General features: G+C 46.9%; 1 protein-coding gene across 2 annotated transcripts in view; it reads right to left on the reverse strand.

The window, feature by feature from the left end:
- Positions 1-16,873, reverse strand: part of LOC126425005 (uncharacterized) — a 131,923-nt gene that overhangs the window by 102,055 nt on the left and 12,995 nt on the right. For both annotated transcript variants that reach the window (XM_050087905.1, XM_050087904.1), the window contains exon 2: positions 1,284-1,616. In XM_050087905.1, coding sequence (XP_049943862.1) covers positions 1,284-1,616 — 333 coding nt within the window. The remainder of the gene's footprint in view (positions 1-1,283; positions 1,617-16,873) is intronic.

Consider the following 16,873-nt stretch of genomic DNA (forward strand, 5'->3'; position numbering starts at 1 on the left):
AAACTAGTCTTAGGTATTTGTACAAAATAACAGCCTGTAGCAGTGATTTGTTGCTTCTATGGTCACTTTTACTTTTCCTGACATACACAACTTTTCCTTTCAAATATGTTACTAGTAAGGACATACGAGGGTGGTTTGAAAAGTTCTCGGAATCACCACGAGAGGTCAGTGATATTCATTGGACTGTTGCCTGTAAACATATGCCACGTCAGTGTTCTCTGAAGAGAGCTGTGGCGGTGACGTGGCTCTGTTGTTCTTCCCAAGTAGTGATTAAGTACTCCATAAAGAAAGGTATGAAAGCAAAGGACAGTCATGCCAATTTCCAGAACACACTGGGGCACTCTGCTCTTTGATATTCAACTGCTGCTGAGAGGATAAATGAATTTAAATTTGGTCGGGAGAGCTTAAATGATGATCCGCACAGTGGTTGGCCAAAATGTGTCACTACTCCAGAAATCATTGCAAAAGTACACAAAATGAACATGGAGGATCACCGATTGAAAGTGTGTGATGCCAGATGTCATCTGAAAGGGTGTATCACATTTTAACTGAAGAATTAGAAATGAAAAAATTATCTGCACGATGGGTGCTGTGACTCTTGACACTGGATCAAAAATGCTCCCGTGCACATGTGCCGTCACCGTGGCAAAACTACACGAACTACGGTACGAATTGTTGCCACACCCGCCTTATTCACCTAATATGGCTCCATCAGACTTCCACCTCTTCGCAAAACTGAAAATTTTTCTTGGTGGACGAAGATTCACTTCAAACGAAGAATTGATAGCCGGAGTTGAAACTATTTTGCAGGCCTGGGGGAAACTCATTTTCGAGGTGAGATCAAGGCACTGGAACATCATTGGATCAAGTGCATTAATCTACAAGGAGACTACACTGAAAAATAAAAAATTGCTTCAGTAATGTAAGTACTTTTCCTATATTCCATTCTGAGAACTTTTCAAACTACCCTCGTACATTCTCTGTTTGCAACTGTGTTATCTTCTATTGCTGCACCATCTAATATATGCTTTACCTACAGCTATTTTAGCACACAACTTGCTCAGTTATTTTTATTTTTAACTTATTCATTGAAATCAAAGTAATTCTGCATACTACACATTGAAATTTTCTAAAGGTATGAGAATTTATTTCAAATATCCACACTTCTAATTATTACTGCTAACAGGCACATAATGTACGATTTGATTTTATTGCTGTCAATGAGATAAGGCAATTCACTACTGATTGCAGTTATGTGATTGTTGTTATGTGGTGGCCTTTACCTGAGTCTTAGCCGCGATTGGTAAGGACTTGTGTTCCCGTACACAAGAAAGTACAGGAAGTGGTGGCAGTTGTTCCTGATTAGTTTCGGGTGCCGTTGTCACTGACACGGCAAATTCTGTGGGTGAAGAGAAGGCACACGAAGTTTCCATTGTCGCCTCCTGCTGCTCAGTACTGCCGACATCTGCAGATTCATCCTCTCCGTTAGCAAACTGCACGGCATATGACACACACCCATCTATTAATTGCGGCACTAGTGTAACTGGGTGGTCCATCGACACCGTTTCTCCGGCAGTTGTTGCACCAACAAGGGCTCCCAGCGCATCAGCGGCAGACTGCAACAAACAGGTCATATGAAGAAAGTTTAAATGAATGTCTCTGTATCTCTCTCTCTCATAAAAATAAACAACGAAAATCACTCTCTTAAACAATTTAGCTCATAATTTTGCCTCTTGATATCTGATGTTGAAATAAAAGCTACCAGAGCCAAAATAATACATGAAAAGAAACACTTATCTATGTTTAATATCACAGATGTTACTTTCATTAGTGGGGTCTCTTGCTGGATTATCAAAGTCAGGATAATATGAATGTGGAAGTATTGACAGGAAAGTTCTGTAGCAACAAGACAAGAATTAATGTATCCAGTAATTACATCAATTTCTCCATACAGCTGAACTAAACAATTTATTTTAATGTTCAATTAATGTACAAATGATTTCAAGACTATACAGGTTTATCATCATATTAAAGAGAGAGAGAGAATATAACATAATTGGATTGATTAAAAAAACCATCTCACCAAGTGGAGGCAGAAGGGATGAAGGGCATGGAAGAGTTACGAAGGAAAAGACTGGAGAGCTTTAGGAAATGGGGGAGTTATGGAAAAGTTGCCCAGCACCCCATGTCAGGGGAGACTTACCAGACGAGGTGAGAAGGAAAATCTGATAGTTGGGAACTGCAATGGATAAGGTTTGAAAATGTGAGAGCTTAAAGGTGGTGGATATAGCAGGGATTACTGTGAAAACATGTTACAAGAGTTAATAAGAACAGAAATCTAAATACATTACTGTGGTAGACAGGTGAAGTGAAGGACAGTGAGAAAAAAAGGACAGGTTAGAAAATAAAAGATAAAGAAAACTACACCACCACATGTTTGTTGTCTCCTTGATAACAGAGTATGTTTTGGGTACTGAGGGTGCGCCATTCAGTATCCCAGATCGCGAAAGCTTTGCGGCGGAAAACCGATCGAAGATCAGTCTCCAGCAAGCTGATCTCCCGAGTCGGTTTACCAATATCCTATTTGGCCAGGCTGTCACGAAAGTTCACTGCCTGGTATCCCGACATGTCCTGGGGTCCAAATGAAGGTCACTGAGGACATAAAGACACTCCTGGATAGTCATTACCGAAAGATGTCAAGGGAAGCACTGGTCGAGAGCTTGTAGGCTGCTTAAGGAGTCACTATAAATGACAAAGGACTCACCGGCACAGCAGCGGATACGCTCAAGGGCACGATAGATGGCTACCAACTCTGCAATGAAAACACTGTAGCCATCCGGCACGGAGCGCTGTTCAGTATGACCAATGTGAGTGTAAGCATAGCCACAAGACTGTCTACCACTGATCCACCAGTGTAAACTATTTCTGAGCCCTGGAACTCGCTGAGAAGAGAGAGAAACTGCCAGCAGAGGGCCTCAGGTGGAACAGAGCCTTTTGGGCCTTGCGATAGGTCCAGTCGAAGCCATGGCCAAGGTATGGACTACGGAGGTGTACAGAAGTGGATCCGCAGAAAAGGTGGTAGGGAGAAAGCGTTGAGTTCATTAAGAAGCGAGCGGACACGGACGGCGAGGGGATTCCCAGTTCTGGGCCACCGTTGCGGGAGTCACATCACCGTGTTAAGGAAAAGGAGATGGTAATTTGGATAGCAAGGCAAACTATGAATGTGGGCAGTATAGTTTGCAAGCACTAGTTGCTGCTGGAGCTGCAATGGAGGAATGCCAGTTTACACAAGGAGGCTCTTCATGGGGCTCGTTCGGAAGGTTCTACTCACGAGCCGAACTCCACAGTGGTGCATAGTGTCCAGCAGATGCAGTTCAGAGAGCGATGCTGAACCATACACCACGCTCTCATGGTCAATAGAGGACTGTGCGAGGGCTTTATATAGTTGCAGCAGTGTAGGACGATAAGCACCCCAGTCGGTATGCCTCAGGCATCTAATAATATTACAGTGCCATCAGCACTTGTCCTTAAGCTGACGAAGATAGGGAAGCAAAGTTATGTGGGCGTCGAAGACCAATCCCAGAAAGTGGTAAGTCTCCACTACATCTAGTAGTTGGTCTTCGAGGTAAAGTTATGGGTGGGGATGGACAGTACAATGACGACAGAAGTGCGTGACCGAAAACTGAAAGCTGTGCCCACAATTGTGCCTTCCATACAGCTCCCTGCAGCCTGCATTCAGCCACAAAAATAGAAGAGGAGCAGATGGAAATACAGAAATCGTCAGCATATAGGAGGGGAGATACTGAAAATCCTACTGCTAATGCGAGACCATTGAAGGCAATTAAAAACAGTGGGACACTCAGGACAGAGCCCTGTGGGACCCCTACTCTCTTGTATATGGGGTTCACTGTGGGAAGCACTGATGCGAACTTTGAAAGTGCAGAGTGATAAAAAGTTCTGTATAAAAATCGGGAGTGGGCCCAGGGGGCCCCACACATGCAGAGTAGTGAGGATGCGGTGTCGCCAAGTGGTATTGTAGGCCTTCATCAGGTCGAAAAACACAGAAATAAGGTGTTGTTGCCAGGAATAGACCGATCAAATGGAAGACTCCAGGTGCCCAAGTTGTCGACGGTAGAGCGTCCTTAACAAAAACCACCTGGGACAGAGCCAGAAGGCCCCAAGACTCAAGGAGCCAACACAACCGCCTGCTGACCAACCGTTCGAGCAGTTTGCACAGAACATTAGTGTAGCTGATAGGACGATAGCTATCAACATCTACTGGGTTCTTACCAGGCTGTAGCACTGGGACGATGATACTTTCCTGCCACTGCGATGGGAATTCACCATTGCTCCAGATGCATTTGAAGACGGCAAGGAGGTGGCTCTGAGAATCCACTGACAGATGTTTCAGCATTTGCAAATGCCTGGGCCAGGGGATGTGTCAGGATGGTCGGCACGGGCACTGAGAAATTCCCACACACTGAATGGAGCATTATAGACTCAGGGTGTCGTGGAGCAAAAAGAAAGGTGTTGTCGTTCTACCCTCTGTTTGAGAAAACAGAAGGTGGAGTGGCAATTCTCAGATGCAAGCATAATGCTGTGAAAGATGCTCTGTGATTACCTCTGGCTCTGCAGATACAGCTCCATTTGTGGAAATTCCAGGTACACCTGCAGGGGTCCGATAGCCATAAAGTCGGCGGAGGTTGGTCAAACTGGGGAGGTCATGTTCCAATGGTAGAGACATAGCATTTCCAACACTCCTGCTTCCTCCGTCTGATAAGGGGGTGAAAGAGCCATTTGAAGGCAATCAGGTTCTCCAGGGAGGGGTGGCACTTATGACGTTGGAGGGCCCGCCTATAGTTTCTAATCGCCGCAGTGATTTCTGGCAACACCAAGGCACTGACTTCCACAGGGGGCAACTGGAAGAACAAGGGATAGCCGATTCAGCTGCAGCAATAATGGTATTAGTAATGGTGAGAATCATGTCACTGATGGTGGCACGCAACAGAGATTCAATGATGGTAGCGGATGTGAAAGCTTCCAAGTCAGCCTTGGGAAGAGCCCAGCTGGGGGAGGGACAGGAGGAGTGGAAAATGGTCACTACCATACAAGTCGTCATGTGCTCTCCAATGGATAAATGGGAGAAGGCCAGGACTGCAAACCAAGATATCAATGGCTGAATATGTGCCATGTGCCACACTGAAATGTGTGTGTGCAAGTGCATTTGGGAGGAAAAGGTCGAGTTGAGTTAGCAGGTCCTCAACATAATTGCTACGGCCAGTAAACTTAGTTCCACCCCACAAAGGGTAATGGGCATTAAAATCACCCAGAAGGAGGAAAGGTGGGAGGAGTTGTGAAATAAGCGTAACCAATACTTGGGGGTGGAGGGAGGTAAATGTTACAGACAGTAATTTCCTGCGTTGTCCTCACCCTGACAGCCACAGCTTCTGAAGGTGTTTGAAGGGGCACAGGTTCACTACAGGCAGAGGTAAGGACAAAGATGCAAACTCCACCTGATAGTCTGCCACAGGCAGGACAATTTCCGCAGTAACCCCAACAGCCACAAAGGGCGGGATCCACAATGCGGGAAACCAGGTTTCCTGAAGGACAATGCAAAATGCAGATGTAAAGCATAAAAGCTGATGTAATTCAGCCAGGTGGGAGAAAAACACACCACAGCTCCACTGGAGAATGACACTTTCTGTTGCCTGGGAAGGCATGAAGTGACCAAGGAGGCAAATTACGCCTCAGCATCACCTGCCACCATCGGTTGAGGGTTGGCATCCAGTGACATTGCATCCAAGCAGTTAGTGAGATCTGGGTCCTCAGGGGATGCCAGAATCTCTACCTCGTCCTTGGAAGCAGAGCAGTGTGGGAGTGCTCGTATGGGTGTTGCTGGAGGCTCCTGTTTCTTAGTGGACTTCTTCTTTGAAGTTTTGTCCATTCGCTGTTCCTTAGGGCCTTGCTGGAAGGGCTTCTCTGAAGTAGCTTCAGGAACAGAGGAAGACTGTGAGGCCCTTCGACCAACAGCCAGTAGCTCTTTCAGCCAATGGCTGGTGTCTGCTTGACCACTGTGAAGGGGGTGTGGATGGGAGGGGGGGGGGGGGGGGGGGAAACTGTGGAAGGTAAGACTCCCAAGAGGAGCTGGAGGAGGTGGTTGTTTCTCCAGCTGGGGGGAAGCGGACCAATGTCACTGGCATTTGGGGAGAGAGAGGGGGGGGGGGGCAATGCTACCAAAGTAGAAGCTTTGGGAGCAACAGAAGAAGATGTGCCCCCGGCCAGATGGAGGGGGGAGGAAGATGGGCAGCCCTGAGGGCCCACTGGAGTAAGCTTAGATGGTGGGTTTAATGGTGTCATAGATGGCAATGCTGTTGTGACGGCAGCACAGCCGGCATTTGAATAGGATTTAAGGACAGCCAGTATTCGAAGTGGGTTTCACCGTTCATATTTGAGTTTAGCCTCATGGTAAGACAGCCGGTCCAGGGTCTCGTACTCCATGATTTTCCGCTCCTTTTGGAGTACAGGGCAGTCCAGTGAGCAGGGGGAGAGGTGCTCTTCACCGTTCACAAATGTGGGAGAAGACGCACACGGAGTATTCTGATGCAGTGAACATCCACAGTCTCTACATGTGGTGCAATTCCAGCACCACATGTAGAGACTGCTGGAATTGCACCGGAATGATAAGTGCCTGAATTTCCAGCACTTAGAGCGCCACCATGGGGGGAGGCATGTAAGGTTTGACGTCATGTCAGTATACCATCACCTTGACCTTTACAGGTAATGAATCACCCTCAAAGGCCAAGATGAAGGCCTTGTCTTTGGGTCCCGTGAAAACGTGCTGGATTAAATGAACAACCTGCCATTCTAAGCTGGCGCATAGCTCGTCATTGGACTGGAACAAGAGGTCGCAATGAAAAATAATTCCCTGGATCATGTTGAGGCTTTCATGGGGAGTGACAAAAACTGGAATATCACCCAACTTGTCACAGGCAAGCAACACCTGCAACTGGGTTTGGGATACCATCTGAATCAAAACTGAACCACTGCACATTTTTGGACAGTGCTGTCACTTTCCCACAGTTATCCTCCAGGTGCTTAACAAACAACAGAGGCTTCGTATCCAGAAAGGAGTTCCCATCATTTCTGCTGCACACTACGTAATGAGGAGTATATGGATCTCGTCAATCTGTAGCCCTAGTTCCTTCCTTGGTTTTGCTAGGGAGGGAACGATTTAGGGTCATACCTATTGGCATTATTACCAAGCTTCCCTTTCTTAGAGACTGCTGGGGCTATTCGGTTGCCAACAAAAGATGACTTGGTCCACTTCATTGTGGGTCATCCGCCCCGGAGGGTGCACAACTACAGTGGTCATTAGCGCCCAGACTAAATTATGAATGCACCGCGAGGCACAATGTGAAAACAGCAACTAAAAGGACAACACTATAAAAGGCACGTTAACAGGCAAGTGATTAAAAGAAAACAGCATAATCAAATGTCCTTAGACAGGTTTGTCAAGTGGATAAAACGAAGAACATGAGCAGCTGCTCCTGGGTCATCTGCTAAACTTTCATCCAGAGTACATGGCAGGCCAAGATCAATGCACAGTGTATTAAAATTTGGACAGGACGTTCAAATGTGGCGTACCGTCAGCAATTGCCCACATGGGCAGAGCAGCGCCGGTGCCGCCATCAGCAGATGGCGGTGGCTGAACCAGCAGTGTCCAATCCGTAACCGGGCCAAAATTACCTCCTCCCGTGGAGAAGGTTGTCCAGGCCGTGGGGAGAGGTTTCAAGGCCCGAAGCTTGTTTTCAGTAAGTGTAGACCAATCAGCATGCCACAGCGATAAAATGCACTGATAAATGACCTTGCTAAAATCAGATGAAGGCTCACAACAAGCTGTCCGAGGCTGGAGGACCGCAGCCTTGGCTGCGACATCTGCAGCTTCGTTCCCTGGGATACCGACATGGCCAGGAACCAACATAAAGGTAACCGGAGAACAGTCATCCGCCAGCTGCTGAAGAGAGCGTTGGAGGCAGTGCACGAAAGGGTGAACCAGATACGGATCACTGAGGCTCTGGATGGCGCTCAGGGAATCGGAGCAGATGACATAAGCAGAATGTTGGTGGTGGTGGACGTAAAGAACAGCCTGATAGATGGCAAATAGCTCAGCTGTGAAGACTGAACAATGGCCATGGAGCCAGTATTTGAAACTGTGTGCCCCGACAATAAAAGAACACCCGACACCGTCATTGGTCTTAGAGCCATCTGTATAAATGAAGATTGTATTAATGAACTTCGAACGAAGTTCGACAAACCGTGAGCAGTATACCGAAGCTGGGGTAACCTGCTTTGGAAGCGAGCTGAGGTCAAGGTGAATGCGAACCTGAGCTTGGTGCCAAGGTGGCGTTTGGCTCTCGCCCACTCTAAAGGTTGTAGGGAGTGGAAAATCAAGTTGCTGAAGGAGGCGGCAAAAGCGAACTCCAGGGGGTTACAGGGCAGATACATACAACCCGTATTGATGGTCGAGAGAGTCGTCAAAAAAGGGACAATAAGACGGGTGGTCGGGCATTGATAATAGCCGACAGGCATACCGACAAAGCAGTATATCGTGCCAGTAGGTTAGTGGCAATTCACTGGCTTCAGCATGAAGACTCTCGACGGGACTAGTATAGAGTGCTTGGATCGCAAGACGTAGCCCCCGACGTTGTATAGAGTTGAGGCGACGTAAGATGGACAGCCGTGCAGAGGAGTATACAAAGCTCCCATAATCCAGCTTTGAGCGGACGATCGACCAATATAGGTGAAGTAGGACAGCACGATCTGCTCCCCACGACTTACCCCTGGGAACACGGAGGACATTTAGGGAACGGGTACAACGGGCAGTCAAATATGACACATGTGGAGACCAGCTAAGTTTCCTGTCAAATGTAAGACCTAAAAATTTTGTCGTCTCCATGAATGGGAGAGCAACGGGACCGAGATGAAAGGACGGTGGGAGAAACTCTTTGTAGTGCCAGAAGTTAATACAGACCGTCTTCTCGGCAGAAAAACTGAAGCCATTGGCGACACGCCAGGAGTAGAGACGACAACGCTGAAGACAGCGCTACAGGAAACATGTACGCTGTGCGCTGCAGTAGATGGTAAAATCGTCCACAAAAAGGGAGCCTGATACATCAGCTGGGATGCAATCTATTATTGGATTGATCGCTATGGCGAAGAGAGCGACGCTCAAAACTGAGCCCTGTGGCACCCCATTCTCCTGGCGAAAGGTATCGGACAGGACAGAACCCACACGTACCCTGAACTTTCAATGCATTAAAAATGCACAAATAAAAAGAGGAAGGCGACCGCGAAGGCCTCATGTATGCATGGTGCGAAGAATGCCCGCCGTCCATCAGGTGTCGTAAGCCTTCTCCAAATCAAAGAACACAGCCACTGTCTGGCACTTCCGCAAGAAGTTATTCATAATGAAGGTTGACAAGGTAACCAGATGGTCAACAACAGAGCGGTGCCTACGAAATCCACATTGTACATTGGTAAGTAGGCGTCGAGATTCGAGCAGCCAAACCAAACAAGAGTTAACCATTCGCTCCATCACCTTACAGACACAGCTGGTAAGGGAAATGGGTCAATAACTGGAAGGCAAATGCGTGTCCTTCCCCATCTTAGGAATCGGGACAACAATAGATTCGCGCCAGCATGTGGGAACATGTCCCTCAATCCAGATGTGATTATAAGTACAAAGAAGAAAACCTTTACCTGCAGGAGAAAGGTTCTTCAGCATCTGAATACGAATAGAATCAGGCCCCAGAGCGGAGAACCGTGACCGGGCACGTGCACTTTCGAGTTCCCGCATGGTGAATGAGGCATTATAACTTTCATGATTCGAGGAGCGGAAGTTAGGTGACCTTGCCTCCTCTGCTTGTTGTCGGGGAAGGAAGGTAGGATGGTAGTGAGAGGAGCTCGAAACCTCTGCGAAAAATCGGCCGAAGGCATTGGAGACATCCTCAGGGGCCACAAGGACGTCATTCGCGACCGTCAAGCCAGTAACTAGTGAGTGGACCTTAGTGCCAGATAGCCGGCGCAGACTACCCCAGACAACAGAAGAAGGAGTAAAACTGTTGAAGGAGCTTGTGAAAGCAGCTCAGCTGGCTTTCTTGCTTTCGTTAATAACATGATGACACTGTGCACGTAATCATTTATAATTAATACAATTCGCCATCGTAGGGTGGCGTTCAAAGATCCATAAAGCACGTCGACGAGCACGTATAGCTTCTCTACATGCTGCGGTCCACCAGGGGACCAGTACACGATGTGGAGAAGAAGCAGTATGAGGGATGGAATATTCAGCAGCAGTGAGAATGACTTCCGTGAGGTGTGCGACCTAACTATCGCAGCTTGCGAAGTTTTGATCCTGAAATGTTGCCCTGGAAGAGAAGAACCCCCAGTCTGCTTTGGAGATATTCCAACTAGTTGAGCATGGAGATGGGGTATGATGCAGGAGATGGATAACACAAGGGAAGTGGTCACTCGAATACGTATCAGAAAGAGTGTACCACTCAAACCAACGTGCAAGTTGGGTAGTACAGACAGAGAGGTCTAAATGGTTATAGGTGTGAGTTGTGTCCGAAAGAAAAGTAGGGGCGCCAGTATTGAGGCAGACAAGTTTGAGGCGGTTGAAAAGGTCTGCTAACAGGGAGCCTCTCGGGCAGGATGCTGGAGAGCCCCAAGGGGATGGTGGGCATTGAAGTCTCCAGTCAACAAAAATGGTGCAGGTAGCTGAGCAATAATTTGCATCATGTCTGCCCTAGCAACGGCAGACGACGATGGAGTGTAAACAGTACAAATGGAAAATATGAAAGTGGGGAGAGTAATTCGGATGGCAACTGCCTGCAGATAGGTGTGCAATGTGATGGGATCGTAGTAGATATCATCCCGGACCAGCAACATACCCCTCCATGAGCCGGAATACCTGCCACAGGGGTAGGTCAAAACGCACAGAGGTATAGTGTGCCAAGTCAATACGATCGCATGGGCATAAGTCCTCTCGGTTGGAGCGAATGCCGTGAATATTCCAATGAAGAAGTGCCATCGTGAGAAGAAAAAGGAGAAGCAAGAAGGGGTCACCTTGAAGGCCGCTGAGGGCCTGGCTTCGAGCGAGCACTGCTGCCATTATCAATAGGCACAGAGTCATCATCCATTTTTTCAATAGGTTTGTCGGTCAGGATGTTAAGAGGGTCGGGAGGCGGAGCTTCCTCTGCCGGTGAACGGCCAGATGTTCAGCTACCAGCGGTGCGGACAGGCGAAACGGATGACGGCCTGGGGCGGCAACCGCTGGGTGGCGCAGGAGAAGATACGTGTCGTGGCGGAGAAGCAGAACTTTTCTTCCTATGAGCCTTCTTGAAAGGTCGTTTAGTCGAAGTACTGGTCAATGGCTGGGAGTTCGGGGTATGCAAGAAGTCTTCACGGGACGGTTCCTTCTTTAAGGCCCGTGCATCTGACTTCTGGGTCTTAGTCTTGGCAGAAGCTGATGAAGGTGCTTGTGTCTTAGGGGTGACAAGAGGAAGAGGAGACGTTGACTGGGCAATCTTAGCACTGGCCGATCGGACGACCGTAGCGCTAAAGGTCAGATCGCATGTCTGTGTCTGATACCTCCCTGGTAGGCCGAGGAGAGGCGACGACGGTACTTTATTTCCCCGCTGGGAGCAGCGTGGGCTTCTGAATAGCAGAAAGCTTGCGAGCAGCCGAGGTGGACACTCTCTCTATGACCCGAATTTCCTGTGTACAGCGTTCATCCTTGTAGTTGGGACAGTCGCGAGAGGTTGCTGCATGGTCACCCTGACAGTTCACGCAACGAGAAGACGGAGGTGGACAGTCACCCTCATGGGCGGCCCTGCCACAAGTGACGCATTTAGCCGCATTAGAACAAGACTGGTGAGTGTGTGAGTGTGTTTAAAATGCTGACACTGGTAGCAGCACGTAGGGGTCGGGACATAGGGGCGAACAGAAATAACTTCATAGCCCGCTTTGATGCGCGACGACAGCTGAACACTATCAAAGGTCACGAAAAGTGTCCGGGTCGGAACAAGGTCATTGTCGACCTTTTTCATGAACCTATGGACATCCGTCACGCCCTGCTCAGCGAAGAAAGACTGCATCTCCTCGTCAGTTAATCCGTCAAGTGATCTAGTAGATACCACACCACGCGACGAATTCAAAGTGCGGTGAACTTCCACCCGGACAGGGAACGTGTGCAGGAGTGTGGCCCGTAGGAGTTTTTGTGCCTGAAAGGCGCTCTCAGTTTCCAACAACAAGGTACCGTTATGCATCCTGGTACAAGACTTGACAGGTCCGGCTATGGCTTCTACGCCCTTCTGAATAACGAAAGGGTTGACATGAAAAATCCTTTCTGTCCTCAGATCTAGAAACAACAAAGAATTTTGGGGCAGGCGGTAGTACTTTTGCCACTGGTGGCTGGTCAAGTTTCCGTTTTTGGGCAGAAGAAAATCCACTGCAGATGAATCCCCATGATTGCCAGCGTCTCCGATGGTGTGCTCCTTCCTTGTGGGGACCCTCTCAGAGGGCGGTCTTGCCTTAGGTGAATGTTTACACCTCAGGTCACACCTCCTGAGAAACAGACAGAGGAATTGGCATGGTCAGAAGGTGTCAGCTCGGGCAATCACCCCTCCCCGGGCCTGGCCTTTACCACGGGGTACGCACGGGCCCTCCTTGTCTACCCAGGGCGGGGAATTATGCTTTACCCTGTCACCAGCTACACGTGCGGACGCATGGGTCGGCCTTCAGGCACACACAGGGAGGAAAGAAGAACAGGAAAAAAAAGGGAGAGAGGGAGAGAAAGGACAGACTGTCTCAAACGCCGAAGCGGGAACAATAGGGTGGACAAGAAGGCAAGGAGAAGAAGGCAAGATAAAAAGTAAGGAAGACAGTGAGAGAGGGAGAAGGACAAAGAAAGGAAACAAACAAAGGAAGGAAGAAACCAAAATAAGCGAAAAACCAAAATGATCACAAATGTAAGTCGTTGAACCGTCCGTCTCCGGACGCAGGTGCAAACTACCCCCTTGAGGGGGAGGGACTCCTTTTAGTCGCCTCTTAAGACAGGCAGGCATACCTCAGGACTATTCGTACCCCGGACCCGCAGGGGGGACACTCCCCATGGGTGCCACCCAGTCACAGCAAGGGCCACCTGGCACAATGGCCATTGCTGGGAGTCCCGATGCCCCCAGAAGATGGGGATCTACTCCTTGGCATCTGTGGGGAGGTTGCCACTCTAGCATCAGCAGTGCAGTCCCTGTGTTGTCAGGGGGCTACCACCAAATGGGTACATGATGGGCTCACCACGATGAGCTGTCTACCGTGCTGGATGTTAGGTGCTGAGAAATCCAATATTGTCTTAGACGAAACAGAGCAGCAGACTATGGAAGTAGATGATGTACCCTGTAATGCCTTCTTGCCCATATAACTGGATTGCAGGTGGGGGTGCAGATCCAGGAGAATATGAGATGCAAAAGGTCTAACTGCACGCTGGATATATGGTGGACCACATAAGGCATCCATCCCCAAACAGAACGTACTTCTTTAGTAATTGGAATGTGGGAGGTCAAACCATAAAATAGGACCTGAACTTATATGGCCGAAAAGTAGGAGACTCCTTTTAGTCACCTCTTATGACAGGCAGGAATGCCTCGGGCTTATTCTCACCCCTGGACCCGCAGGAGGGAGTGAGTGAGCTGTTCACTATAACATCTCACATGCCACCGAAGTTGACATTTATCTCTGAGAATGGAAGCCAATCTACTATTCAAAAAGGTAATGGGCTATCAACAGACTAGTTTATGGGTAAATGACCTCCTTCAGAGTTAAAAGAGACTAATACACATACACATATACACAAAAAACAGCTATACTGTCTCAGCCAATTACACTGCCCACTCAATTAAGTGGTGGTGTTGTGTTAGGTGGAGTTGGTGAAAGGAACATGGGAACATGGAGGGGAGGGAAAAGGAGAAGGGAAGGGAGAGAATGGGATGCAAGGGGATGTGGATGGGGAGGAGGGGAAGTGGAGAGGACGGGAGGGATCTGGTAGTAGGCGGATCCATTTGCTATACCTAGATCCTACATATGGTTATATGGCGCATTAAGCAAAATTTGTGATTGGATTGAATGTTGGACACGGAAATTTATTCCAGATAGGGAATCATCACGAGATAAATAAGAAACTTTAAGTGTACCTCAAGGGAGTGTGTTGGGACCTCTGCCTTTCACATTTCATATTAGTAACCTCCCAGACAATTATAATAATGTCACACTTTCCGCAGACAATACAATCATCAATAATGAAGTAGTGTCACAAAAAATCTGCACAAATATTCAGGAGATCTTGCAAAGATTGGTAATATTCACAAATTTAAGATTTTTCATTTCAAAAAATGCAAAAATGTTGTTATCTATGACAATATCAATGAGTGACAATGAAAATAACTCAACTCAAAGGGATACCTGGATGTACCTATCTGCAAGGATAGGTATACCCTTCTGTAAGGATAGAAATCAGGTGGCAAACTTTGGTTCATTGGCAGAATTCTATGGAAATGCAATAAGTCTATAAAGTCACTAAACAACTTGTGACCCAACCTGGAGTATTTCTTAACGGTCTGAGTACCGGTGATTTCTGCCTAAAATCAACATTTTATTATTATTAATTTCTTCTTCTTCTTGGTACCAGTGCCTTTTGTATTAAACCACAATTGCTATTTAACAGAGAGACATCTAGTGGCAGCAGCAGCCGGGTGTCATGCACTTAGCATACTGTGAATATTGCACTACAATCAAGCCATTTCCCTTTGAATGTGTGTTGGTGTGCAATTAAAATGGACACAATAACTAGAAACCAGTGCCATGTGCTGAAATGCTGGTCAGCTGTGTTACAATAAACCCTGAGTAGGGACGCAGCCATCTGTTTTCGACTGCACATGCTTTCATTTTATTTCACTCCTCACAATATTAAACAATTAATTTAAAAAATTAAATACATTTAAACAGTTCAATTTATATATGTAAAATTAATATAGCCAATTTATTTAAGATTACTACTCTTTTCAGTCAAAAGACTACTGGCCAACACATTGTAGAACATTGGTACAATTTGCACAAGCCACCATTATCTAGTGGTACACTGAGGTACTTCTAAGAATATAGGGCACTGTAGCAGTCATTTATAGCATTCAAATGAGTAGCCAGATAAGAGATTGTCCTACGTGATTGTAGGGGATTGTGACATGGCTTCTTTTTACAGTGATCATACTGCGGAGATCATTGACAATGAAAGTAGGTATATTTAAACTTATTGTAAGGTAAATTTTAAGTTTGAGCTAATGCTGTTATGACTGGTTTCTAAATGAAACCACTCCACAGTGAGCCATATGTACTTGAGATATAACAAGGGTGTGCTGAAAAGTAATTCCTCCTATTCTTTGAGTGAAAACTCTTACAGCTTTTTAAATAAAACTAACTTTATTAACACTCTACACCATTATTCTTCATGCCTACATATTTATTTCTCAGCGTAGTCACCCTGGAGACGAAAACATTTCTCTGAGAAGAGACCAGTTTGCCAATACTGTCACTGCAGATTGTTTGACATTGTCAACTGAGCCACAAGCTCACTTCTGCTTGCACAGCTTCATCACTGTCAACATGAAGTCCTCGAAGTTGTTCTTTAAGTGTAAGAAACAGATGAAAATTACTTGGGGTCAAGTCAGGACTGGATGGAACATCAATGATGACATAAGTGAATTGGGAAAGTCAAACGAGAAAGACGCACAACATGTAATACCTCTACCGAAATTGAGAAAGAATAAAAACATTCAGACGCATTAGTTTCGAACATGGACTTGACAATTATTAAATTTTAGATTCATTTTTGCTCGTTATTTAGCGCTATAATTTGTTTTAGGCATTATGAGTTCACGGAAGTTTCGAGGTGTGGGGCTGTGTCAAAGACAAACATGAAATTGCTTTCAAATCTCGGGTTTGAATTATGGGTAGTTCAATTCAGGTAATACTTTCTGTCCATAAAAAGCATTTTACCTCTTTTAGTGGTTTCCAACAGAGAACTGCTAATTGATTTCACTGATACAGTTGAGAATTTTGTACCAAAGTGAAGATAAAGACTTTGTGAATGAAGAGGGATTAGTGAAGGCGGATGCAGATGCTGCTGCTGATCTACATCAATCTTCACCTCACCCATCGCAGCATGCACACTTAAATGCCTCTACAAAGATTATCGGGTCAACGGAGGCGTCTGATCCCACCCGTTGGCTTTGACCCGTGATATAAGGGTGGTGTTGTGTGTGACATGACGGTGCAGGGTTTAGCTTGTGAGCGTGTTGTGTTTGTAGATGTCGTCTTGTTACAGTTGGTGGTGTATTATGTAGTGCATTGGGTTCATTTGGGTGTCAGTGCTTGAAGTGTGCATTTATCGGTTGGTTGTTTGGTTGGTTTGGGGAAGGAGACCAGACAGCGTGGTCATCGGTCTCATCGGATTAGGGAAGGATGGGGAAGGAAGTCAGCCGTGCCCTTTTAGAGGAACCATCCCGGCATTTGCCTGGAGTGATTTAGGGAAATCACGGAAGACCGAAATCAGGATGGCCAGACGCGGGATTGAACCGTCGTCCTCCCGAATGCGAGTCCAGCGTCTAACCACTGCGCCACCTCGCTCGGTCTTGCGTTTATCGGTCATGACTGTTATAGAAGAACAGAAATTAGTTTCAGTGAGTTAAGAATTAAGTTTCCGTTGTGTTTATGTTCAGTGTCATTTGATGTTATTGGTTTGCTGTCTGTCGCGCGGTAAGTC

This window comes from Schistocerca serialis, chromosome 10 (assembly GCF_023864345.2).
Source record: "Schistocerca serialis cubense isolate TAMUIC-IGC-003099 chromosome 10, iqSchSeri2.2, whole genome shotgun sequence".
Lineage (NCBI taxonomy): Eukaryota > Metazoa > Arthropoda > Insecta > Orthoptera > Acrididae > Schistocerca > Schistocerca serialis.